This window comes from Ambystoma mexicanum, chromosome 4q (assembly GCF_040938575.1).
Source record: "Ambystoma mexicanum isolate Mex_15411 chromosome 4q, UKY_AmexF1_1, whole genome shotgun sequence".
Lineage (NCBI taxonomy): Eukaryota > Metazoa > Chordata > Amphibia > Caudata > Ambystomatidae > Ambystoma > Ambystoma mexicanum.
The window spans coordinates 1,226,718,259-1,226,745,292 of NC_090928.1; the positions used below are offsets into that span (position 1 = coordinate 1,226,718,259).

At 46.1% G+C, this 27,034-nt stretch overlaps 1 protein-coding gene across 1 annotated transcript in view; it reads right to left on the reverse strand.

Moving 5' to 3' along the window:
• Positions 1-27,034, reverse strand: part of LOC138468291 (exportin-5-like) — a 1,210,104-nt gene that overhangs the window by 824,587 nt on the left and 358,483 nt on the right. Inside the window, exon 9 of the mRNA XM_069608777.1 lies at positions 19,957-20,040. Coding sequence (XP_069464878.1) covers positions 19,957-20,040 — 84 coding nt within the window. The remainder of the gene's footprint in view (positions 1-19,956; positions 20,041-27,034) is intronic.

The window sequence follows — 27,034 nt, forward strand, 5'->3', positions numbered from 1 at the left end:
CCAACTTTCATAAAAAAGCTTTCTCAGTGTTATAGTGCTTGGAAAAATCTTGCCTCATTGTAAAGCGCTTGAGGGGTGCAGGAAGGCGCTAGCTAAAGTGCTAGCTCCTCCCCAACACAAGGAGACTAAGCACAGGGAGTTTCAGGAACCTCCCTCGCTTCCTGCCCTGCCTGACACCAGTGAATCGCACCAAAGGCAAAGCGAACAAAGGGACCAAACCTGGTTTGGCGAGCAGAGTAAATCTCAAAAAGTACCTTTCCACAAAGAAATGGCGAAAAAAGACTGGGCCATTTTGACAAAAATTGCACCGTTGGGTGCTTTACTGCAGCTGTGAACGCAGCATGCAGTAAATGCACACCACGTTAGTTAAAAGTACACCACTGCCACCAGCCATTGATCGAGGAAAGGATAACAAAAATGTTACATCAGAAGCTAGACAAAGGGGATACTAAATAACCCTTCCAGCATCCTATTGTAAGTGTGTGCTGGGTCTAGAATGTTACCAATGTAAGTAAAGTCAATTTCACTTACTGCTCTTGGAACTGGTAGTTTATCCAAGAGAAGGTATTCAAACCTTTGGGAAATCTAAACGACTACCGTTGTGCCACTGCACTAAAGGTGCAGTGTGACAATGTAAAAGATTATGCCTATGGAGTTTGTCAGAATCCACAACCAAAAGAAAGTGCTGAAAAGAAATCACAGTACAATACATGAGTGGGGAAAAAGGGTCTCTCTCCAGGTTAAAAAAAATCAAGTCCTCAAAATCCAGAAAAGTTGCTGTGGGTCTCTAAGCAGGAGGGAATTGGAAAATGTCTGATAATTCTCCCCTACACCGCCTCTGTGAAACAAGTGAGGGGTATGGTTCTGGGTCGCTCCTTAACTGATGGTACCTCAATCATTGGATGTTCTGTTGAATAGAACACAGACTCAGCATCTCATCTGCTAGACTCACGAGGTATGATTTGATTCTATTTGCAGCTCACATCAAAATTGAGATGCTGTTCTTTGAATCTGGCTGAACTATTGCCTCCTCTGAATAAGGATTGCACTAATGAAACATCCCATGAATGCCTGTAAAATTACTGAATAGGATAAAAAAAATAGCAGAATCGATTTGAACGATACTCCATTAACATCGCCAGATGGAGAGCTATTCTGTGATGGCTCTTGTTTTAAACTACCTGATGGCACTTCCACAGATTCCTATGCAATCACCACTTTAGACAATATTAGTGAGAGCAAGAGAATTCCTCACAACTCTGCCCAGGCTGCGGAGATAGTTGCCTTGACTAGAACTTGTGTGATATCCCAAGGGCTTAGTGTTAATATTTATACTGAGTGAGTATGCCTTTGGAGTCTCTCACAACTTTGGAAGATTGTGGGCTGAAAGGGGATTTTTAACATATCATGGTACAATAATTCAGCATGGTCCCTTGATAGTGCAATTGTTATTGGCATTAGCCATTCCTAAACAATTTGCTATAATAAAATGCGCAACACACCAGAGGGCGATTGACTAGATTGGAAAAGGAAATGCCTTTGCAGTCAAAATAGATAAACTTCCACCGATCCCCACCACTCACAAATGTAGGTGCTAGATTCTGCTAAGTGGAGTGCTGAAACAGATGGTGGAGGAGGGCATTAGATTCAGGCTGAGGCCACAAAGGAAGAGATTGAATGTTGGGCTTCGGGACCTGCAGGGATGGACAAGTAGGGCTGTTGGGTTGATCGGGAAGAACAGATGGATGCTGCCCAACGCATATGTAAGCGATAGCTACTATGGCACATGAGCCAGCATACATTAATGCGAACACTTAGACGCAGTCGGGTATAATAATATTCCCAAAATTGCAGAACGATTGGTTCAGAACTGTAGGATTTGCCTAGAACATAACATTTGTAAGGGTACACCAGCACCCAAAAGGTAGTTTTGGACCTCTCTACGCCATTTGAAGCAATTCATTTTGACTTCGGGAACGATGACAAAACTCCCACACAAGTATGTGTTAGTAGTGAAATATGCCTTTAGTGAATAGGTTAAAGCTTTCCTGTTGAAAGATTACACTGCCGTGTCCACTGCAAAAGTAATGCTAAAAGAGTATTTCTTCAGATTTGGTTTACCCAGAGTAATTTGCTCCACTAATGGAACACTTTATAGTGGCTATCATACTACAGGTACGCGAGGCGCTACAAATAGAGGAGAGATTTCATTCAGCAAGGCACCCACAGAGTGCCGGTTTAGTGGAACGTCATAACGGTATCCTTAAGAATAAACTAGCAAAGGTGTGTGCACATAGTAAACTGAAATGGCCAGACGCCTTACCATTGGCCTGTCAATGAGGACAGCGGCTCAGTCTAGAACAGAGCTTTCTCCCTACGAGATAGTCATGGGGAGAGGTGCTAAAGTATGGAATGCACCTAGACCTAAGAAATTATGTGAAATAGAGTACCCGTTATTAACAGATTATTGTGATCAATGGACTCAAAACCCTTCATTTGATTCACCTTTGCTTGAGAAACACGAAGGACCTGGTCATCGCATTCGACCTGGGTCTTTGTCCTAGTCGAGGAATTTGACAGGAAGTCCTGTCTTGCAGCTCGTTGGAAAGTACAATATCAGGTGCTACTGGCTACTCAGACAGCTGTTCGAGTTGTGGTTAAACACCACAGGATCCATGCAGCGTACCTGAAACGAGTGCCATTGCCTTTACCATGCGACAAATGGGTTAAGGAGGGGTTGTTGATCCCGATTGGAAAAGTGTGGCTTTGAATGAGGGCACCCATTCTGATGAAGAGCAAAATTGAGCCCAAACAACTTGAGAATTCTCTTTCCTCAGATTATGTTCCTTTGTTCACTGGCCACACTACCTGGAGTTACAAGGTACAACCTTCGACCACAGAAAGAGTTATGGAATGACGTTTTGATAGATTAGTAAGTGTAGTTTGTGTACTGCACCCACAAGAAACCAACGGCCCTCCTTCCAATCCCCCTAAAGACGGTTCAAGGAGTTCCAGAAGGGGCAGGGCAAAAAGCATGCAAGCAAGATCGGTCTTGTGGTCAGGCGCCACCTATGGATGAACTTATAGAGCCTGTTTGTGCTAAGAAGCCGCACTGACACTAAAAACTATGGCTGTATTTGGGGCACGTAGAATAGAGGACATAGAAAGCATTGCCACTGGAAAGCCCATTTCTAGAGGGCTCTGGTGCACGAAAGAGAAGTTAATAACCGCAAGTGTAGCCTGTGTCGTGATCCTATTAATAAAAGTTCACATCCGCTTAATGGACTGCTGCCTACTGTCAGAACCACTTTGTCTCCTCTCTATGTACACTCTCACACTCTTTGTCCACTTGATCTGAAACACAGAGGATATTTGTTAGGCAGAAACCTGTGCAGTTCCCTTAGGGACCACTACAAAAGGCTTAGGACTACAGGTGTTGGCAGTAAACCCAATTGGTAGCAGTCTGTACCACCCAGATTTACCGGGTATCTGCGGCTGAGCAGCCAGATTTCTCTCAAGAAGAGTTAGACAGTATATAGAGTATACAAGATAGGTAACAAAATACAGTAGCACAAGCAAACACTAACCAGAGCTTTTGTAACAAAGTATATAATTATTTAAAGACACACTTAGAAACACTCCAGCACTATTATTGTAAGCAAGTTAAAAACAGTCACTATTAATATATATACATCCATTATTCCTTATTAGACAAGTCTTAGTTAACACCACTTATTTCCAGACACTTAACTAAAGATGGCACTCCAATAAGTTAAGAAAAAGGGAGGGGAAAAAGGCAGAAATTAGGAAAAGCGCACAACCCAATACTTTAGAAGCACCCAGCAAGGCAGGAAAGTCTAAGTCTATTTGTGAGCAAAAAGTTCAGAGGCCAGGCTCCCTCTTAGAGAGAACAGAGCACCACATCTTGCGCCCAAGATCACACAGTTTAAGAGGCTTGAAAAGTCTTGCAGGGAGTTCAGAGAAGAATTAGTTCAGCTCAGAAAAGTTCAGTTAGCCAGCCTCGGGCCAACCCAAGTGGTAAATTGAGGATTTAAGAGACACCCCACACAGACCGTTGCGAGGGAGGTCAGGCGGACACAATACCTTGAAAGTGGGGAGAATCCTCCAGCGGGGGCAGTTCCTGGCAGCAGGTGCAAGTCGCGGCGTCGTCCAGAGGAAGAGATGGTCTCGACGTGGAGGAAAGCTGAAGGTCGTTGCACTGCCAGGGAAGAAACCAGCCGCAGAGTTCTCTGGTTAAAAGGTACTACCCTTTTATTCGTGGTAGTGGTAAAACGTGGAATCCCGGTTGCCGGTGTGCTTGGCACAGGCAAGGCAGCCACGAGATGATTCGGGAAGGTGAAAAGGCAGGCAAACTGGTTATCCCCACCAGTCAAAGGATGAAGACTCTTCAGGATGAAGATCTCCTCTGTCGTTGGAAGAAGTGGCGAGACGGTTCAGCAGGGCTCCACCGGTGCTGTTGCAGGTCAGCTCAGCTTCTCCATCTTCAGATTCTTTGGTCGTGTGGCGACTTCCGAAGTTCGTCCCCAAAGCCCTGCTTTTATGCAGAAAACCCCCATTCATCAGTCCTAGCTGTCACTCAAACATGCTAAGTGGCGGCTCACCACTGGGCCAATCACACAACAGTGCGACTTGAGTTGCCGAGGCAACTCAGTCCAGGGTGCCTAAAACCCCCTCCCACACATCCTGTAGACCCAGACAGAGTGGCACCACTTTTGGAGGCTTCTGTGGAGAGGCCCGCCAAAACGTGGAACAAAGGGCTCGACTTGAATTGGAGTTAGAGGCGAACACAAACACCATTTTAAAACCGAGTCCTGGCGAAAAGACCCAACCAGGGAATAAATATTAAATAACCTGGTGGTATCTTTAACATTGCACCAAAAAGTGGTGTTTAAAATGAATGGGAAAATCCCATAGTAAATATTCTTAAGGAATATTTTGCGTAGTAACCACTGCCACCAGCCAGAAACTTGACGAGGGGAGACTGCACAGTGCCCCCCTCGAAAAACAGACCCAGGGGCAATCTAATTACCCCTACCAGTACTCCCACAATATGATGATTTGTACTGGTTCTGTTCCCAATTTAAGACTAGTAAAGTCAATGGTGACTTTACATGCCCTGGGAGACAGTAGTCAGTCCCAGGGTATGGAGTCTATGTTTGGGGGTCACTATGATACCCCTTTGTTACTGCACTGAAGGTGCTGTGTAACACTTGCCAAAAACCACATGAAAAACCTATGGAGTAAAAGACCCCATAGCCCATAAAACACATTTCAAAGTCAAAGGATATCTCAAATCATGTCTAAGAGTGGGAGAAAAAAAAAGAGTCACTCTTAGCAGGAGAAAAAAATAAACCCCAAAAATCCTGCAAAGCTGCTGGGGGACTAGGTTTGGGAAATTAGCCTTAACAGAATTCTCCCTAACAATATTATAATACACTCATACAGATTATGAATGTCACTCATGCGATGCTGAACAAAACTGCTGGGTATGTTCTCACCTACCACAACACTGAGAAAGGTTTGGGATGGTACATCTATCCACTTCTACTATAGACTTCTTTTTAAGCATCTTTTAGAGCCCCATTTTCTGGTAAGTGGAATGGTAGTTTCACTGATAACTGATGGAACGAACATCAATAAATTTGATAGACTAGTTTTGCTACCTCTAGGATGTTCTGTCTTTGCGAATAATAGCACGACCAATACTGCCACCACTAAAAAGTACTGATAAACACGCTAGACCCTACCAATCCATGATCTCATTTAGAATGTCACCAGTAGGAAAAAGGGAAACAATTCCTCCATCCTACACCAATCATGATCTGGATATAGTTAAATTTTGTTTGAGAAGAGAAGGTTCCCAGTATATGGGCACATATGATAAATGGGTAAACAGTGCTGTTCTGGTGAACAAAAATAGACCCTTATACATTGGGGGACCCATTTACTTTGTGGAAAGGAAGCCTATCCATGGTTACCTAAAGATTAAAAGGGGACTTGTTATTTGGGGATATTACTGCCAGGAGTTTATGTCACATCCACCTCAGACATACTGAAACATTGCCCAGGAGGGAAATGGACTATACCACTCTGCAGGTATTGGGAGATATAGCAAAAGCCATGGTTCCTTTTTAGGGCCAAATCATAAATTCACTGGATATTAGGAGATTGGCTAGTGTGTTAGAAAACACCATCAATGAAACTACCGACATTATTTAACATGACATTGGAACAAAGAGCAATTAGATTAGTGACTCTTCAGAATAGAATGGTTTTAGACGTCATGCTGGCTGAGCGTGGTGGTCTATGCACAATGGTCAGGTCCAAATGTGTATACGTATCAGACTCCTCCCAGACGGTGTTCCAAGCAAACACTTACTGAAGTTCACGTTCCCGAAGTGGATTGGGACATCGAAACATGGAACTGTTATTTGCTCAGAACCTGGGGTTGGAAAATATTCTCAGCAATTGCCATCATTGGAGTAACACTATTTAGCTGCTGTTGCATACACTGTCTGCCTATTGTAGGTTCTGCACTAGGCGACTGCTGTTCTAGATCCCTAATGAAACTAAAACCTGGCCCTCATCTCCCTGTAAATATGACTAATGCCTTGATCATGCAAGATGTCACTATCCAACAGTTTAAGTATCAATATAGATGACAGGGATTACTCTGGTTGTTCTGATGATGATGATACATAGTCCCATAATATTAGCAATGAGTTGGCTTATGCCAAAAGAAGGCATATAAAAAAATCCATTTTGCATTATAATGTTGGCCTAAGCAAATACACATTGAATCGCACCGTCACGGCCTGCGATAGCCATCTTGGTTGCTTTGCTCTTATTCCCGAGTTTTCATTCTGAGAGCAGTAAGAATTCAAAAAGTCACAATTCCTCTAACATGCCCCCGCAAAGGAATGCTGAAACTGCTGAATACATTGTCTTTCCGCCTTAGAGCCTTGAAGTACCGGCACGACCGTAGCTAATCTGTAAATTAGATGCCTTCCTGGGCGCTCTCGCCCTTTTCACCTTTCTGCAGCTAATTGTGAATGTGCATCCAGACTATTAAAGTGAAGCACAATTCATGGCATATGTTTTCTGAAAGATAGAACTACCGAGTAGAAATACAGACTGACCCTTTAGTCTAGAAATAACAGATAAAGTAGCGCAGGAATGTTACCTTGTGTTTGGAACACAATCTACTCCTGCACCCCACTCCGCTCTGCGTCCCAGACAGTAACTAGTCTGCGAGATGACAGAGTGCTCTAGCACATGTTGCTATGGTAAAATGCCCACGTCTGTAGGTCATAAACCCTCATCACATGATGAGCTAGCCCGAATTCATCATGGTATCCCAAACCTGTATAAAGTACATCCACCTCCCCCCCCCCCCCATGTCTTAGCTCTATGCCCGTATACATGCATTGCAAAACCAGAGTCCGCTCGACCGCTAATAAACTATAGTTTATATATTTGTTCCTCATGATTGGTGAGTCTTCATTTCTTTGCAGTAGCCTCATATTTTGGACTAACAAGACCTTTCTCTTTACCTCTTCCTTCTCCTCTCGTTCCTGCTAATCATACAGTAGCCTGACTGATGTGCATGGCCCTTATGTATCGTTGGGGACAACCCTCCCCCCCGGCCCCCCCCCCCCAACATCTCTCATCCCAGCCGCCATTTACTGCACTTACTTAGGCTCACCCTCCCCTCGGGAGGTTGCACTTTTTCGTATTAGCACTTCAACCACAGTACTTCCCCCCCCCCCCCCATGAGCACCGTAGCACTCTTTCCATTAACCCCCCCCCCCCCTCTGCACTTGCACGTTCTGAACACTCATAAGGCATAGTAGGTTTGTCTACCCACCCTGTTATTTTCATTTGTACTAATTCAACTATTTATCTTGTTCGTCTGCCTTTCCCCACCCTGTTGCCCTGTGGGGGCTTTGAAAGAGTTGTTGCCAATTGTATTAGCATCTAACAAATAACCAATAAATAAATTGGAGACTGATTCAGGATTTGCGCCCCCTAAATGATGTGCAGCAATAATTTCCTGTAGTCCCCAACCCTGCCAGGAGTTTGTGTATTATTCCCAAAGAGGCAACACTTCACAGGGGAAAACCTAAAAAAAATAATTTTTCTCCAGACTCACAGGACCTCACCGCCTCTACTCCTGGGGGAAATGAGGTTTGAACACATGATTACCTCAGGGGTACTGTGTGAGCCCCAGCATTTTGAACAGAATACTCCACACAGATTTAGGCAACTTCCAAGTATCCAGCACAATCATCCAGTACTGTGGACGATCAGCTGGTTTGCAGCGAAACTGAGCATAGCTGCAGACAAGACTCACATTCTTACAGCTTCTGGCTCGCAAGGGGTACAAGGTTGACAAAATAAAAACTGCAATACTGTCTACAAGTGGTTTTATATATAGGGCAGATGATATCACATGGCAAACTAACATTGGACCGTGCTGGCTCTGTACGCGCTACACACCAGCTCACAACAGTGAAGGAAATTCAGCTCACGACAGTGAAGGAAATTCAAATGTTCTAGGGCTTGTGTAATTACTGCAGGGCCTGGATGACAATGCATTACTTACCGTAAAAGCATTTCTGATGGTTGTATCTGCTTAGATTCACATGCTGTGCATAGGTCCGACATCCAGTGGTCACTGCGGAGTATTGCATTTTGTTTTTCGTATTCGAAAAGGGACGTCGAGAAGGCGTGTCTGAAATACTATCCCTATAGTGACGGGCGTTGTACAGGAATTCTACCTGTTCACACACTCCAATGGGCAGATCATGACTGCCGTGCTGACACACAAAAGCATGATGGGCCAAAAGCCGTTGGTCTATTACAGTTGCATGTTAGATTCAGTAATGCAAGGACAGTTTCAAAGGTTTGTGCAGCTGGGGCATTTGCTATTGATAAAAGTTCCAAAATTGTGATGGATTGTTCAGTTACACTGCATGTGGGAAAATCCAGTTTTTGCCATTCTAGAAAGATCAAAATAATCTACCCTGCATACTCAAAGAGGATCTGCATACAAGATCCTTCTCTCCAGCCCAAAGATCCGCATTATACGATGCAAAACAGTGAACCATACAACCTTTATAACAAATGTGCACAGATGTGGATTTGGCCAGACACGATTGTGTGACGTACAAAGGGGAGGAGGACGACATTTAAAAAAAATAAAGAAATTGACCACTCCAGGGGCGGGTCCTCTTCATTGATGGGACAGTGATAATTGACAAGCGACAATTGACCAGAACACAGGACTCAGGCATATTGGTGCAGCAGTAGTGTGCTTAGTTGACGGTCAATATGACACACTAATTTTGAAAAGATTACCAATGCATTATTCAGCTGAGGCAGCAGAACTCGCTGCACTCAATGAAGTACTGCAATCACCACAAGGGTGCCACATGACCATTTATTCTGACTCAGCGTACGTCACTACAACAGTGCACACTGATCTTTCAAGGCTGAAAAAGAGTGGCTTAAGGTGGGCAGATGGTTCCCCAGTACAACATGCTGCGTTAATAGATAGGTGTCCCATAGACATCTATGGAGGGAAAGGTGCAAAAAGAAAAATGCCTGGTTAAGATGGACTGCCAAAATCAACGACAGGGAAGATTTTAGGTCACCCTAGTTATGGCACACAAGGAGTCCGAGTTTAGCCAAACCCCAATCAAGCTAGTGTGGAAAGCAGTCAAGGTTTGGTCTCATGTGTGTAAGAGAGTAGTCTAGGCACTCTGGGCTCAAACAGACTAACACAAGTTTAGACAGTCAATGTAAAAAAATACAACTATTTATTATGATTTTAAAAACACACTGTTAGGCAAAGTTTGAATGCAATACCCTCTGAACACTAGGTGTAAGCAAACCAACCTTTGATACAAGTCTGTACTACACAGTTTTGTTAGCGTGTTGAGCAGCCAGGCTCATCTGAAGAGGGGAAATGTGAGCAGTAGTGGAGTTAGACTCACAAATACCAGTATTCAAATAGACTTACTCAAGGTTTCTTGGTTAAATACTTATTAATTTATTAACCATTCAATTATAAAACATTCAATAGAAAGGCAATCATAACAAATATACTTCAATACTGTACACTTAGTTTCGGAATAAGATCAGACCCTTTTGGGATGGCCCACAGACAACCTACAATCATAAGTAACTTTACTAACAAGGGTGCTGGGGACATAACTATCTTACTGTGACATTCAGTATACTTTTCAAGAGGAGTAAAAGGCAAAGGTTATTAGAACATAAAAAAGGTTATAATTATTCTTATACAGTGTAGATATTTTGAGTTCACCAGAAGAGTCTGTTCAATTCAATAGGATAGGCCAAAGTCAACAGGCTAAAGTCTTGGATAGGACAAAGCAATTCTGGTAAGTGGACAGAAAAGTCTCTGGACAAGTTCTTAAAAGTAGTTTGTAGAAAGAAGAATCATGTTGGGTCACAAGCTAATTAGGCCTGTGAGTTGCAAAAGTTTCAATCACTTTCACCGCGAGAGGCAAGTACTCAGTCTTATTTTACAGTACCTTTACAATGAAGAAAAAGAGGCAGCTGATAGACTTCAGTTCCTGCAGGTCTCTGTTCCTGGGCCTCAGTCGTGGGGACAAGAAGCAGGATGTCGGGGGACTCCTGCACTGCACTTGAACAGTCAAAAGCTTGCAAATGGTATACTTTGATTCCGGTAGCTGTAAGTAAAGCACACAAACTGGTGTCCCTCTCTCCGGTTATATGGTTTCCTGCAGCACTATGAGGAAAATTCAACCAGTTCCGAGATTGGTATCCAGGTGGCTTGTTTGGGAGTTGATTGGTCCCACCAAATCAAAAGGGAGAAGTCGTCCTTGCAGGGGCTTCTCTGTCGAGGTGAACTTGGCGATTCAGACCTGCAGCAGGGCTTCACCGGGGAAACCAACCGTCCAGGAGTTGCAGCAGCCGTCCTCTTCAAGCTAGTCTTCAGTTCTTTCGTTCCAGTGGTAGACTGCCTACCAAACCAAGAGATTTGCCTTTTATTCAGTTCTCTCCCATTCATTCCAGCCTAGCAGTCGCTCACACAGCAAGGTGGCTGTCCTTGCCAGATAGTCAGCTAGCCAATCGCCACAGAGTGCATTTGGGTCTCCTAGGAGACTAAGCACATGGAGTTTTGGGCACCTCCCTCACTTCCTGCCCACCCCAGACAATCAGGCGCCAGAGGCGGTCTTCACTCCTGAAGCCCACCAAAGGCGAACAAACAAATGGATCAAGCCTAGTTTGGCGTGCAGAGACAAATTCTAGAAGGACCTTTCCAAAAAGAAATGGTGAAAAAAGAAGACCGGGCCCTGTTTAAACAAACAAAGGAGGCTCAGACACCATCTTGAAAAATGTGCTCTCATGATTTAACGCTACCAGAGCTACAAATAGTTTGCGGGCGGGAAAAAATCATGGTAGTTATACAACCACTGCCACCAGCCATTCTGAGAGGAAAGGGTAGCATTTGACTGCTACATGAGTATCTAGACATAGGGGATACTAAGTAACTCCTCCAGCACTCCATTGTGCTATAGAGTGTGCTAATCTAGGAATTTAAATGACTAGTGAAGTCAATTTCACTATACTTACTCTGGGAAACAGTTTATCCCAGAGAAGTTATTTAAACCTTGGGAAAGCCTGAAAGGCTTCCCTGTGCCATTGCACTGAGGGTGCTGTGTGACAAATGAAAAGATGATGCCTATGGAGTTGTTTAGACTGCATAACCAAAGAAAACAGAGGTAAAAACACAAGAATACGAGGAGAGTGGGGAAAATGCCCACAGACACGGTAAAAAAAAATCAAGTCCTCAAAATCCAGCAAAGTTGCTGGGGATCTCTAAGGTGAAGGGAATTAGCACATTGAGAATTCTCTGCCACACAAACTAAGAAATGGAACTAGCAGGTAGGAGCACGCAACCATAGTTCAAAGGTCTATACATTCAGCAGTAGGTTCACTTACAAAGCATCAATTAATTACCCATTTAAATCGGTGCAGTCACACTGGGAGACTACGCAAAACGTATCTGCTTGGTATTAGGTAACCCACCTTTTGATATAGGTCTGCACTACACAAGTTGGTAGTGTGACTAAGCAGCCAGGCCCATCTCAAGAGGGGTAAATAAGCTGTAAAAATAAATAAGCAAATACAAATAGCCAAGCAACATGAAGGTTTCAGTTATAAATCATTTATCAAGTTTTAAATAAGCATTCTTTAAAAGGGCAATTCATGTAACAATTTAAATCTATTTTTAAGTACATTTTCAGAATCTGCACAAGTTAGTGGATAATCTTTGGCTATGCTTCTTACACTATTCATACACCCCAAGGTGACTTCAATTATAAGGACAGTAATGGCATTTCTATATCACACTAGTTCTACTTTGTAGATTGAGGTTGCAGAAAGGGAAGGTTTAAGGAAGGAAAAGATTAAACAGGTTCTCAGTAAATTTGAAGACAACTAAATCTTCCAATGAAATCTAGACGAGCCTTTCCCAGCAGTAACCGTTCACAACAAGCTAACACCTATCGGGGACAGACAATATCAAAGTCAATAGACTAGAAGAGTCCTCAGGGAACTAGGACAGCCAAAGTCAATCGGAATACAGTCTATAGAGCTGAGGCATCCTTAGATCAGAAACAGTCTTACACAAAGTTAGAGAGTTTGTGGAAAATCACTTTCAGGGTCACAAGCTGTTAAGTCTGTGAAAAGAGTTGGAATTAACTCTCAAGGTAAGCCGCTGCAATTCCCAACTGAGAAAAGCACAGCTAAAAGTCAATGAGGTACGTACCCCAAGCCTAAACAGTACCTGTGGTTTGAAGAAAGGTGGCCCAGCTGGATTCTGTCTTGATACATCGGTGCATACCGATGACAGTGTTTGAGCCTCAGTCGTGGGGACGAGAGGGAGAACATCTTGAGCGCTCCTGCGGCAGTACTTGGGAGGTCGCCTGCAGCAACAGGCTCTTTTCGGTTCAGCGGCACTACTTGGTTTCAGCGCTTAGCAAACAGCACCATCGCAGATCTCAGTTGGGCTTCCTTCACTCTTTGGGTCCAGCACTCTGGTGAGGGGACTCGAAATGTGGTTGCCGTGCTTCTGGAGGGTCCTTCGACTCCAGGAGCTTCTAGCCGGATTAGTTTCCGCAGACGTGCCACTATACTATGGATTACTCCACTCCTGGTACTCTGTACTTACAGCAATGCAGTACAGCCAGTGGGGGAAGATGGTCCAGTGGAGTTCATCTCTGGGTTAGTCGGTCCCACTAACCCAAAAGGAGAAGTCGTTCCGACCGGAGCTTCTCTGTCGAAATGAAAGGAGTTTTAGCAGAAGGGCTTCACTGGGCAATTCAAAAGGTCAAGGAGGATGCAGCAAGCTTAGTTCATAGTTTTTTCATCAGGTATTTCTCCTCGTGGTCGACTACCTCTAATCCAAAAACCCTTGCCTTTTAGGCAGGTTTCTCCCAATCATGTACAGCCTAGCTGTCAGTCACTCACAGCAGGGTGGCTGTCCTTAAAGGACAGCCAGCCAATCAGGACTGGTTGCATTCAGGCATTCCTAGAGGAAAAAAAGGACAGGGGAGTTTCGGGACCCTCCCTCACATCCTGATCGCGGGAGGATAGCTCAACGGCAACGTGCTTGCCTTGGAAACAAGATGACATGGAGCAACATTGGTTCGATCCCCGGGTCCGCGCTTAGACACCTCTGGGTATTAAGCGCGTTATAAGTAACCTATCATATATCATATCCTTTCCTTCCAGACACTGGAGACAGGGGCGGGCTTCATAAATGAAGCCCGCCAAAGGAAAGAAACAAGGGGCTCAAATCTGTGTCTACGCACAGAGTAAACGCCAAGAAAGACCACAAACATTTTGACGAAATTGTCACTCATGGGTGCAGTACTGCAGCTGAGGATTCAGACTGCGGTATAAAACCACCATGGTAGGAAAAGGTAAACCACTGCCACCAGCCATTTAAAGTAGGGAGGGCAACATACAAATGTTACATGAGAATGTAGGAAAAGGGGCTACTAAGTAACCCCCCACGGCACTTCACATAAGATGGGGTGTGCTGGAGCAACAAAGAGAAAAGGCAAGTAAAGTCAATTTCACTTTACTATTCTTGGGAAATTTAGTACTCAAGAAAAAGGTAGAGGATTTCGTTGGGACACTGCACTGAAGGTGCTGCGTGTCACCACACAAAAAGCAGATGGCTATGGAGATTGTCACACTCCAAAAACAGTGAAAACAAAATCTAAATCAGGTCAAAACTCGTGAGGGAGTGAGAAAAAGGTTTCACTTCAGGGTAAAAAGTCCCAAGTCCAGCAAAAGAGCTGGGGGTCTCTAAGGTTGAAGTGAATTGCACATAAACGAGAATTTACCCTAACAGTGAGCAACCCAAGCAGTAACAAAGTTAATAGAACCAGTACAATCCCAATTCTCTTAAACTTAAGCCCAACCTTAAGATGTATGGGGACCAGAGCCCAAAAAGTCACAGGTTCTAGTATATTTTCTCCAGGGCAGGTAGTCTCACAAAAGATGCAATGGGCTTGTGGTGTGGATTTAAAATGTTCCAATTTTTCAATTAATTTAATGTATTTATTAATGTGATATAGTTCATAAATAAACTTTACACGTACTGCGAAATTAAATACAGAGTTTAAGACATACAATTCTTACAATATTCAGAAAAATTATCAAATAATTAACAAACTATTTACAAGTTGAATAAGAATGTGTACAAAGGCTGGTGAGTACTCCCATCACAGACCCATAGCTAGCCCAAGGGTGGACTACTTGACCCAGCTTCGACGGCCAAAGTACAGTACCGAGTGAGTTCTCCCCAAATGTTATCCTACGGGCAGGGGGACAGGAACAGTTCTGTTTAAGCACTCCAGTATAGGGTGAGAATTAGAATGTCCGACGCATTAATACAGTTTATATCGACTTCTACACACAAAGGGGATTTCCTTTGTGGGCAAAGGGGCAAGCCTATGTCCGCAAACAACAAGTTACTTACCAACTGGTAACAATCTTTCGACCGGATGTTCCTCCAACGTATTCCACATCTTTGACATGTAATGTCCACAGCTGTGCTACTTTGGAAAGTTTTCGGTAGAGGGTGTCCTGCGTCGATGGTGTTGTGCCGTTGCCCCTCGAAGGCCTCCGCCGAGGGCGACATCACCAGATGTTATAATAGGACGCACGGCGCCTGTAGCCTCAGTTTATCTTTCCTCCATAACGTGCAACATGCTGGCACACAATGCCTGCTTGACTGCACATAGCCTTGAGGGAACATAAGCTGCAATAGCATAGGAAATTCTCAAAGGGGCAGGCTGGGAAGGCAATGTGGAATACGGAGGAACATCCAGTCGAAAGAACGTTACCAGTAACATTCAGTAATGGTGAGGATAATCCACCTGGACAAGGTCTGGTGACAGCCTGGCCCAATCAGTGTCCAGCGTACCCCACAAAGCGGATTGTCCACTCTGACTCTGGACATCCTAGAAATATAAAAGCTCAGAGCTCTCATTAGGGTCCAACCTATGATGTCGCTCCTCTTCCTTACCAGGATGAGGATAGAAAGCAGAAGGTACCACTTTCTGGCTTAAATGAAAATCTGACACTACCTTAGGTAAAAAGGATGGACTTACACTCAGTACAACCCTGTCCTTGTGCAACTCAGTAAGGGGTGGCTTAGAGGGAAGTGCCTGCAATTCGCTCTGCGAGCGGATGTAACCGCAACCAAGAAAACAGTCTTGAAAGCCAACAGTCTCAAAGGACAAGAGTGCAAAGTTTCAAACGGAGCACCCATCAGGAATTTCAAGTCCAAATTCAGATCCCAGACCAGCACCTGAAACGGGGACGGCGGGAACACAGTCCTTTTAGAAATTGGGAAATCAAAGGAATCTTAAAATAAGAACATTCTTCAGACAAGCGCTTGAAGATAGACAGCACCGCCAGGTAACCTTTAACGGTACCTACTTCAAGACCCCTGTGGGCCAAAGAAACCAAGAAAGACAGAACCATGGGAATGGAACACTGAAAAGGATAGACATTGTGTCCTCTGCACCAGTTGCAAAACGTATGCCAACGGTACAGGGATTTGGTTGCTGGCCGCCTGGATGAAAGCAACACCTCCATCACGTCATCCGGGAGGTCCCAATCCTATTATATCTCAACCTTTCAGAAACCAAGCGTGAAGGTTGAGAGTCTTGACCTCTGGATGGAGAACCCGTCCCCCCTCTTGGTAGGGAAGACGTCGAGGAGGGCAGATGAACATTTCTAGAAGGTCCGGGTACCACGCTCTCCTGGCCCAATCCAGAGCAATGAGGATCATGTGGGATCTGTACCTCTGCAACCTCCTTAGCACCTGAGGGGACCGGAAGAAACGCGCACAGAAGTGGGAATGACCAATCCACGACAAAACGCGTCCCCTAAGGCTCCTCTCGGAGGAAATTCCCTTGAGCAGAAGCTATCGCACTTCTGGTTGGCACTGGTCGCGAACAGATCCACTTGTGGGGTTCCCCAAAGGGCAAAGATCTCCAGAAGGACTTCCTGAGCCAACTCCCACTCGTGTGAGATCGTGCTCTGCCTGCTCAGAGTCTGCATCTGCATTCTCCTCTCCGGCCAGATGAACTGTTCGAGTGAAATTCTTTGCTGGATTGCCCAGAACCAGAGCTGCATTCCGCCTCTCTGCACAATGGGAGTAACCCTACCTACCACCCCCCCCTTTATGTTGAGGTAATGCATGGCCATTGTGTTGTCCGCCATGATCAGGACACACTACGCACACTACGCACTGTTCAACCAACGCAAGTCCAAGATGGGTCTACGTCCCCAGTCTTTCTTTGGAATCAAAAAATATGGGGGAATACCATCCCTTGTTCCTCTCGGCTACTGGCACTAGTTTAATAGCGCCTTTCTTCAGCAGGGTCAAGATTTCCTGCTCAAGGAGCGGATCCGGAAGCTTCAAAGAGACTCCACAGTGGATTGTTGTGAGGCCGCTTTAGGAAGGGAAGGCAGTAGTCGTGGGCTATTGTATCCAGGAACCACGCATCCGAAGTAATAGCTCACCATTCTTTGAGATGCTGAGACAGTCTGCCCCCAACCGGCAAGCAATGGAACATGGCCTCATAGCTGTTTTGGAGCAACTGTTGCAGCGCCTGAAGGCAAAGAGGCAGCTGCTTGAGTGGCTTTGGCCCCTCCATTTCCCCAACCACCACAAGTACTTTTTCGTTGACCCCTTTGGATTGGCGGCTCCTCTTGTCCTACCAAAAGAGGACTAGTAACAAAAGGAACCCCCCCTCCACTGTTCTCCCCTACAACGAAAAGGCGGAGGCTGACGCACTGCTGCGCTCAAAGATTTAACAGCAGCTTTTGAGGTCTGCATCCTCAAGGCTCTCGTCAGCCTTGCACCCAAACAAATGAGAGCCATCAAAGGGCATGTTCAGAAGACGGGCCTGTGCATCCGGAGCAAATCCAGACTTCAGCAACCATGCAAACCTCTGTATAATGGTGCTCGCAGCCATGGACCAGCTAACACTGTTGGCCGTGTCCAACCCAGACTGACACATGGCATCCTTGCCATCCTGCACGAGAGCAAGGGACCCATCCTTTTCTTCCCCACTTGGGAATATGCTCAGCCGCTAGAGAGCCGAGCACAGAGTGTGAAAATCTTGCCACGGCACAAGTGGAGTTGGCCGACTTCAGCGCATACTCCCCGCAGAAAACACCTTGCGTGCCCAACCATCGAAGCACTTGCCGTCCCTATCAGGAGGGATGATAGGGTATGCCACCTGCCTTGTCGTGGCCGTGGCCGCCTGGACCACCAACTCTCGGGAGTGGGGCGAGTGGAAAGGTAGCTGGGTCGATACTGGAAGTGCAGTATTTTTTGAACGACTTGTTAAATGAAAAGGCAACCCTGGGTCAGAGGGCAGAGCTTGATTAAAAAAAATATCCGTCAAGTCATCCTGAACAAATGCCTCTGGAGGACTAAACCAACCAAGATACTCAGTAACCCTAGTCATCAGTCTCCTATAAGAGGATTCCGCATGAGGCTCAGGCCTGCCAAACTCCACCTCCGGAGATGTGTCTAGGCCACTGGCATCATGTAATGATTGACGTAACTCATCGAACTGACTGTCCCCAGAAAAGACAGGCTGTGGCTACACAGGATCAAATTCCAAATTGGACCTCGCCTCATCCTCAGATATCATCCAGAGGAAAAAACAACTCCTGCCTAGGAACGGAAGTGGGTCTGGAGTCCTCAACAGGCCTCACCGACTTGGATGTAGCCTTCCTTTGAGAATGCCCAGTACCAGGGACCTCCATTAGCAAATTCCAGCCAAATGGCCTCGAAGGCGCCAACGGCGTCTACGTCGCCATCGGTGCCATTGTCTGGAGTGAAAGCAAAGCACCGGCCTCCGTATCCGACTGACTGCGCCGACATCAACCCCTTAGCAGACTTCTGCGGTTTCACCGGAGACGAAGACCGAGACCTGGACCTAGCTTGTCTCTGGCGATCAACCTGAACCTTGTCTGAACGGAACCTCGACAGTTCCCAATGTTTAGCGCGCCGAGGACCTGGGCACAAAGGCGCACGAGCATCGGGCCGAGACCATTCCCTGCTAGCTTCTAATGAAAGAACGGACGGGACTGTGCCCTGGGATTGAAAAGAATCACCAGCATTTGCTCCCGGAAGACATCCCATTCCTTAGGTGTCGAGGATTTAGTGGGACAAGCCACTTTCCTCACGGTGCCATCTTCCGATGGGGAAGGCGACCCATGACGCCGCTTCCGGGAGTGCCGAGATGAGGACTAGTGGTGGGACCCAATCCGGGATCGAGATCCCAGGACTCCTGTCGACGAGGAGAGTCACCCCTTGAATAGTTAGTGGACATCCCTTTCCAAGCTTTTCAGGACATACTGGGTTTAGTACCCCAACCTACCTGTAACTTCCCCTTACACTCCTGCAAAGCCTTAGTTAGCGACTGGCATTTCGAACAGTCGTCGTGTCATGACTCCACAAACCAATGCGGTGCAGGTCCGTAATCGACATCTTCGACTTACAGTCTCAGCATGCCTTAAAGCCAGACCGCAGTCGGAGGGGTAGATGAAGACATTCACGCAGAATACAGAATACACGAGGCGTGCCGAGTTCTCGAAGCAAACACGTTTGCGGAAAAAACGGAACTGAGGCTACGGGTGCCGTGCACCCTATTTATAACATCCGGTGACGTCGCCCTCAGCGGGGGCCTTTGAGAGACATCCACACAACGCCATCGACGCAGGCCGCCCTCTTCCAAAACATTTCCGAAGTAGCAGAACTGTGGACTTTGAATGTCAAAGATGTGGAATATTTTGGGGGACCCAATCTATTCGAAACAGTAATTCTGGCCATGCTGCATGGTCACTAAAACCAATAAAGGACACAAAGCAAGACTGCCTGTCGTAGGACTTAGGGAAAATACATTAGTTACCCTAAAGGCTACCATATGGATGCATTGGGCTACTAAAGGGGTAATAACTACAAACATGAAATAAAAGTACAGTTGCCAGCATCCAATTACCCAACATTTGAGGTCAGAATCGAACTGGGACCAAAAAGGCCCAATTGACATATTAGCTACTACAGGGCAGCACGCCAATATGAGCTGCAGTGAAGAGTGTGGGTCTTCAGTAGAGGCTCCTCAGCACAAAAATGTCTGAAATCCTTAGTTTAGCAAATATAGTCAGGGAGTCGCAAAGTTTGAGGAGTGTTCCAGTTTTATGGTTGATGAGTTAGTGCTGGATGATGAATGTCATGACCCTTTGTCATCCCTTACATGTAATTAAAGAGACTTTCAATGGCAGCATCTGGTGAATAATGAAGTAGTGATTCATCAAAGTAGATACTGCTGTACTTACCAGACTGTAATGTGTTGTAAACTTAAGTAAGGAATCAAGATACTTCTGAAAGTTGCCAGGTATCTCTACATCATCATCTGCGCCCTGGAAGCAGAATGTTTATAGTTTTTAACAAAGGAAGTCTTAACATACATTTACAGCACAATTTCTAATGAGAAAATACTCAAATTGTAAGGTTTTCTTTTTATAACAGTGCAGTTCAATTTCATCACAGCTTTAAAAAATACACATTTGACAAATGTTGGGAATTCGTGCTGTCCTTTAAACAGTTGCCATTGCCATTATTATTTATTCAGATTGGTAGAGCGCACGTCAGTGTTAGGCAGAAACCTGTGCAGTTCCCTCTGGGACCACTGCAAAAGATTTAGGACTACAGGTGTTTGGGAGTAAACCCACTTGGTAGCAGTCTGTACCACACAGATTCACTTGGTAGCTGTGGCTGAGCAGTCAGACTTCCGTCAAGAAGAGTTAGGCAGTATACAGAGTATTCACAATAGGTCAAAAGAACACAATAGAACAAGTAAACACTGACCAGGGCTTGGTGTAAAAGAGATAATTATTTATTTAAAACCATATCTAGAAATAAGCAATTCAAAAACACGGTCACCAAAAGATATACACTCCCTTAAAAGAATTAGACAAGTTTTAAGTAAAGCCCCACTTATTTTCAGACAGCGGTGAGCGCTTAACGTAGATGGTACTCAGTTTGATTTTAAAAGGAGAGAAAAGCAGAGAACAAATTGAAACAGATCCCAACACTTTTTCAAGATCACAACAATGGAGGAGGGCAAGGTAAAACCGTGAAGTTAGAGTTCAAGAGGCCGGATCCACTTTGAGGATCCAAACGAAATGTGTCCAAGGTCACACGGTTGCAGTGCACAAAAGTCGTGTAAAGGTTCAAAAAGGAGTTGGACCACAGAAAGGGACCAGTTAGAGGGTCAAGGCGGCCAGCCCAGTCCAGAAGGTTAAGGAGATATTAATACCTTGTAGCAATCTTTAGAAACGGAGGCCTGGCGGACACAGTACCTTAAAGTGGTGAGAACGCTCCAGCGGGGGCAGTTGTTCCTGGCAGCGGGTGCAAGTCGGTGCTTCGTCCGGGGGAAGAGAGGATCTCGTCGTGGAGGAAGACAGGAGTCTGTTGCACTGCCAGGGAAGAAACCAACCGCAGAGTTTCTCAGGTACAAGGAGCGGTCCGGTGATTAGCGGTTCAGTGGTGAGTGGCTATCCGGCCGCCGGGGTGCTTGGCACGGGTAGTTCGACCACAAACCGGGCTGGGGTGTGAAGAAACGAAGGTAAACTGGTTGTGCCCACCAGTCAAGGGAAGAAGCCTCTCCAGCCGGGAGATCCTCCGTCGTCGGGAAGTGGTGAGTCGGTTCTGCAGGGCTCCACTGGTGGGTGTCGTCATGGTAGGTCGGCTCAGCTTCTCCCTAGTCGGATTCTCAGGTCCTGTGGCGACTTCTGAAGTTCCAGTCCCCAAAGCCCTGCTTTTATGCAGAAAACCCCCATTCACTCAGCCTAGCTGTCACTCAAACATGCTAAGTGGTGAGCCGGCCGGCTCACCACTTGGGCCAATCACACAAGTGTGCGGCCTGAGTTACCAAGGTAACTCGGTCCAGGGTGTCTAAACCCCCTCCCACACCCCCTGTGGTACCCAGACAGAGTGGCACCACTTTTGGAGGCTTCTGTGGAGAAGCCCACCATAAAAGTGGAACAAAGGGCTCGACTTGGGTTGGAGTCACCCAAGAAGTCTGCAGAAGAGAACACAAACGCCATTTTAGAATAGAGTCTTGGCAAAAAATACCAACCGGTGAATTAATATTAATTAAATAAACCGGCGGTATGTTCGAGGCTATGAGAATTAAATAATTAAAGTTGGTAGCCTCGAACAATGGGAAAATCCCATAGGAAAATATTTGCGGTCGAATATAAAAAGTAGTTTCCACTGCCACCAGCCAAAACTCGATCAGGGGGGACGGAGATTTGCCCCCTCGACTAACAGGCCCTGGGGCAATCGAATTGCCCCAACCAGTGCGTCGACAATATGATGGTTTGTACTGGTTTCAGTTAATAATTTGGGACTAGCAAAGCCAATGGTGACTTTACATGCCCTGGGAGACAGTAGTCAGTCCCAGGGTATGGAGTCTAGGGTGGGGTGTCACTATGACACCCCTGTGTTACTGCACGGAGGGTGCTGTGTAACACTTGCCACATGAGACCCTATGGAGTAAAGGACCCCATAGCCCATAAAACACATTACCAGTCAAAGGAATACCATTAATCATGTCCAAGAGTGGAAGAAAAAGAGTCTCACTCTTGGCAGGAGAAAGAAACAAACTCCAGAAATCCAGCAAAGCTGCTGGGGGACTCACTAGGTTAGGAAATTCAGCCTAAAGAGAGAATCCTCCCTAACAGTCAGCCCGGGGGCATCGTGGCGCTTGTTACAGACATATCTTGGTAACAATTAATACAATACAAATAAAGCAATATTAACAAGGAATACATTTACAGTGGGAAATATGGTATTTGTACAATAGCAATGCAGTATATTACATGGATTCGCAGGGGTCACATTATTGTGCAAGGAAAGGTCTTCAGTTTCCTACGAAAAATCGGGAGCGAGTTTTCCGTTCTAATGTCTGCAGGGAGAGCGTTCCAGGTCTTGGCAGCAATGTAGGGCAAGCTTAGGCCACCGGCTTTGGCTTTTTTGATGTGTGGGATGTAGAGTAGGTTGTTGTATTGCGTCCTGGTGGGATGGGCGGAGGAGGGTTTGGAGATGGTCTCTGATAGATAGGACGGGGCGGAGAGAGGCATTTGTGGGTGAGGGTGAGGATTTTGAGTGTGATCCGTTCTTTAACCGGGAGCCATTGGGCTGAAAGTCTGGCATGGGAGATATGCTCTCTTCTTGGGATGCTGAGAGCGGCCGGAGCGTATTGTTCTGTGTGACTTGGAGTCTATTTAGGTTTTTTGCTGATGTGCCTGCTAGGAGGGCATTGCAATAGTCCAGTTTGGCTCCAATGGTTGCTCTGGCTATGGAGAGGCAGTTGGGTTTGGAGAGGTAAGGCTTGATGGTTTTTATGAGTTTAGTGGTATGGGCAGATGAGGAGGTGATAGCGCTGACTTGTCTGTTCATAGATAGAGGAGTCTATGTTTACTCCCAGAGTCTTTACTGCTGTGGAGACGGGGATGATGGAGTTGTCAATGGAGAGGTTAGCGTACAGTAAGTCCAGTTTGTCTAGGGTGCTCCGTTGACCCAATATCATTATTTCCGTCTTGTCTCCATTTAGGCAGAGGCCGTTTACTGCCATCCTGGCCTGGATGATGGCGTAGATCGAGTGGGGTGCCTTTGCGTTGTTGATTGAACCTGAGAAGGGTAGAAGTACTTGTGTGTCGTCCATGTTTGTGATGCCGTACGAGTCGAGTTTGTCAAAAAGAGGTTTAGTGAACAGGTTGTAGAGTGTGGGAGCAGTGCAAGAACCTTGAGGGACTCCGCAGTGGATTGTCGTTGCATTGGCGATGTACGAGAAGACTTTCATGGCTCTTCCCCTCTAGGAAGGAGGTGACCCATAGAGCCAATTCTTTATAAAAGTTGGCAGAGTGTGTGTGAGGTGAGGGTCTTGTGATCAACTAGATCAAAATTGGCCAAGAGATCTAGAAGGAGCAAGAGAGCTGGCTTGCCCTTGTCCATGATTTGGGTGATCTGATTTTTTTTAGGTCCACCAGGGCTGTTTGTGCCGTGTCCTTTCCGGAAGCCCGAATGCCTTGTTCCAAGGATGGAGTGGGTTTCCGGAAAGTGCTGGATTTGGCAATGTGCAGCTTTGCCCAGTAATTTCAGAAGGAATGGCACTGTGGTTATTGGTCTGTAGTTGTTGGGTTGTAGGGGGTCGAGAGTAGGTTTTTTTTTTTTGGAGGGGCCGGACCCATTCCTTTTTGAGGCTAGCAGGGATAATGCCTGTTTTAAAAGACGCAAGACGCATTGATGAAAGCCGTAAATAGCGGCGCAAAGCAATCTGCGCAGTCTTTGACAAGTTTTGGTGGGCAGATATCGCCTTTGCAGGGGGAGGGTTTGAGATTGTTTTAGTAGGTTGATAACTTCTGTTTCAGTGACGTCCCTGAAGGAGAAGTCAGGTATGGTGGGCTTGGACGAGGAAGGTGAGGCGTTAGAAGGCTTGGTACCCGTCTGTTTAGGTAGTGCTTTGCAATGGTCTTAGATTTTCTTTTGGAGAAGGTCAATTTTGTGTAGCATGGCCGTTTGAATGCTGGCACACCACATGTGGGAGGGGGGACATGAGCTTGTTGAAGATGGCGAAGATCTCTTTAGTGTGCGATTTGGCATTAGAGATTCGTGCATTGGCTTTAGCAGCAGTGATAGCTGTTTTCTATTGCTTGGAGATTAAGTTGAACTCATTTTTGGTGCTGTTGCATGGGTTGGATTGCCAGTTATTTAGTGCTGCTCTTTTGTGGGATCGCATGGAGTGCAGTTCTTCAGTGAACCAGGAGTTGGTGTGTAGTGATTTCTTTTCTTTTTTCCATTCGAGTGGTGCTATTTCATTGATAGCTTTGGTGACAACATCTTTGTAGGTGTCTGCCAGAATATTGGCGTCATTAGCGAAAGGGGGGTGCTAGTTTGGGGGTGTTGACGTATGGGCGCAGGTTGTCCTCTGAGTTTTTTTGAGCTTCTGACTTGTGCAGCTATAGCAGGGGTCAGAGTTTTGTGATTTTTGGTGCTAGGAATTGAGAATTCGATGCAGTTGTGGTCGGTCCATGGCAATGAGAGATCGAGGGGATAGTGGAGAGACAATTATGGTCTGCGACCCAGTCTAGAATACGGCCTTTGGCGGGAGTGGGACTTTACTTTTTGGGTGAAGCCTAGGTCACTAAGTTCTTTGGAGAGGGCGACTGCAGATTTGTCTTTAGCATCATTAAATCCCAGGTTGAGGTCTCCTAGGAGAAGGGTTTTGGTGGAGCTTTCGATATTATTACTGAGGATGTGGATGATGCTTTCCTGAGAGTCAGGGGTGGGGGGGGGTGATATAGTAGGTGAATGTTGATGGTGCTGTTGGGCGACAGTGTGAGTTTGGTCGATAAGAGGTCAGAGTTGTTGGTCGAGGAGTGGCTAACAAGTCGGAGCTGAAGATTCTCCTTGTAGATGAAGGCTACCCCGCCTCCTTTTCGTTCAGGTCGGTCTTGTCCGAGTATGGTGAAGCCAGGTGGTAGTGCAAGAGTGACGGCTGGGCCTGATGCTTCATGTAACCATGTTTCTGTGATGGCTAGTAGGTCAATGTTGTTATGAGGTCATGAATATCAGATGCGTGAGCTGGGAGGGATCGTAAATTGAGGAGGGCACATTTGATGTGAGATATGATTGTGGAGGTGAGGGTGGTAGACATGACTGATGTGTTGTGTGTGGTTATATTGTGGTGTGGTTTGGTTAGTGTGAGGTTGTTTGTGGGTGAGAGGGTGTTCAATGTGAGGGATGTGTTTGGAGAGGATGCAGGAGCTCAATCTGTAGTTTGAGTTCAATGGGTGGGGGTTGTATGCTGAACACTGTGGTCTATGTGCGAGCTCCGAGTCTATCCAGTCTATACATTCTAGCGGTGCAGGGGGTGTGTTAGTGCGATGTGAATGAGTTTGTGAGGTATCCGGGGCAGCGGGTTGTGTTGGATTGGGGGGTGGGCTGTGTGGCATGAGTGCAAATTGGGGGCGGATTGATGTGTAGGGTTGGTGACCAGTGAGTGTAGCAAGGAGAGTGAGCAGTGTGGTGGTGGCGAGCTTGCCGATGGTTATGGGCATGATGGTGTGCTAGGTGGGGCACAGGAAGATAGCAGGTGGTCAATAAGCAACCATAATGCACAACAAAAAATGCAGAGTGGTCAATAGGCAACCATAAGGCACAACTAGTTTGCACAATGTTCAATGAGTGAGCATGAGGCACTGGCCGGTGCAATTGCAGTAGGGGGAGGGGGGGTCACCTAAATTCGATTATTCATAATGAGGGCTTAATTGGCATTTTTCAAACAGATGCATGAAAGCACTAGGCCACCTAAATTCAAATATTCACAACGAGGGCTTAATTGGCATTTTTCAAACAGATGCCATTGTTCGTCTAGATACGTGCGTCGCAACGAGATTGGATGCAGCATGCAGCATGAGGGTATACTTAGCAGGTAAGTTAGTTTAGAGCTGATTCTTAGTAGGTGAACAACGCAGTTTAGCAGTTCGGTGGCAGCGCAAGTCACTGTGGCAGCGAGTACATAATAGGTGAATATGCATAGTGACTCCCAAAGGTGATGGAGGGCAGCCCCAGCGGGTGGCGGGAATACAAGTAAGGTAATGATGGGGGTCGGGAATGGGGCAGGAATGCCGGGCGAGACAGGATAAGCACCGAGTACAGTCAGAGTGCGTTAGGGTGTAGGGTAATTCCCAGTGGAATGGAGTAGGCCTGAACTTCTTACCGCTTGTCTGGTAGGTAGCAGGAGAGATCAGAGTAGTTGTAGGCAAACGAGCAGGGGTTCTAGCCCTAGCACTGTCAGCACTGGACAGTCTCAGGACAGTTGCTGGCCTTTCCAGGAAGGGCCGGCTCACGCCTGCCGGCTTCTGATGGGCTCCTGATGTAGCTGCAATGCCCAACCACTATCAGGCATCCCTGTGGAGGGAGGGCTGGAGATGGTAAACAATGATGGGGATCCGGCCGCCATCTTTGAAAATGTAGACACCTCATGTCTCAATGGTGGCACAGGGTGCCGATACAAATTGCTTTAGGCAGCACAACTCGTGTGCATCTTAAATTAGATGCTTTTCATTCGTAGTATATTTTCAAGGCTACCGCGCTTGCTGTGCTAAGAATAGCCGTATGAATGAAAGAATGCTGTGATCAGATGCAGCCAGCTGCAGTCATACCTTAACGTGCGGAATGGGACGGCCGGTGGATTTCGTGGCAGCTGATCCTGATGTGAAGCGCAGCTCCTGCTGCTGCTCCTGGACGGCTACGAGTGCCTTGGATGTGCGGTCGAATTACATGAATAGCTGAAAGGACTTACTCACCTTGGTATTAGCACAGCTAGGACCGTTTTATCTACCC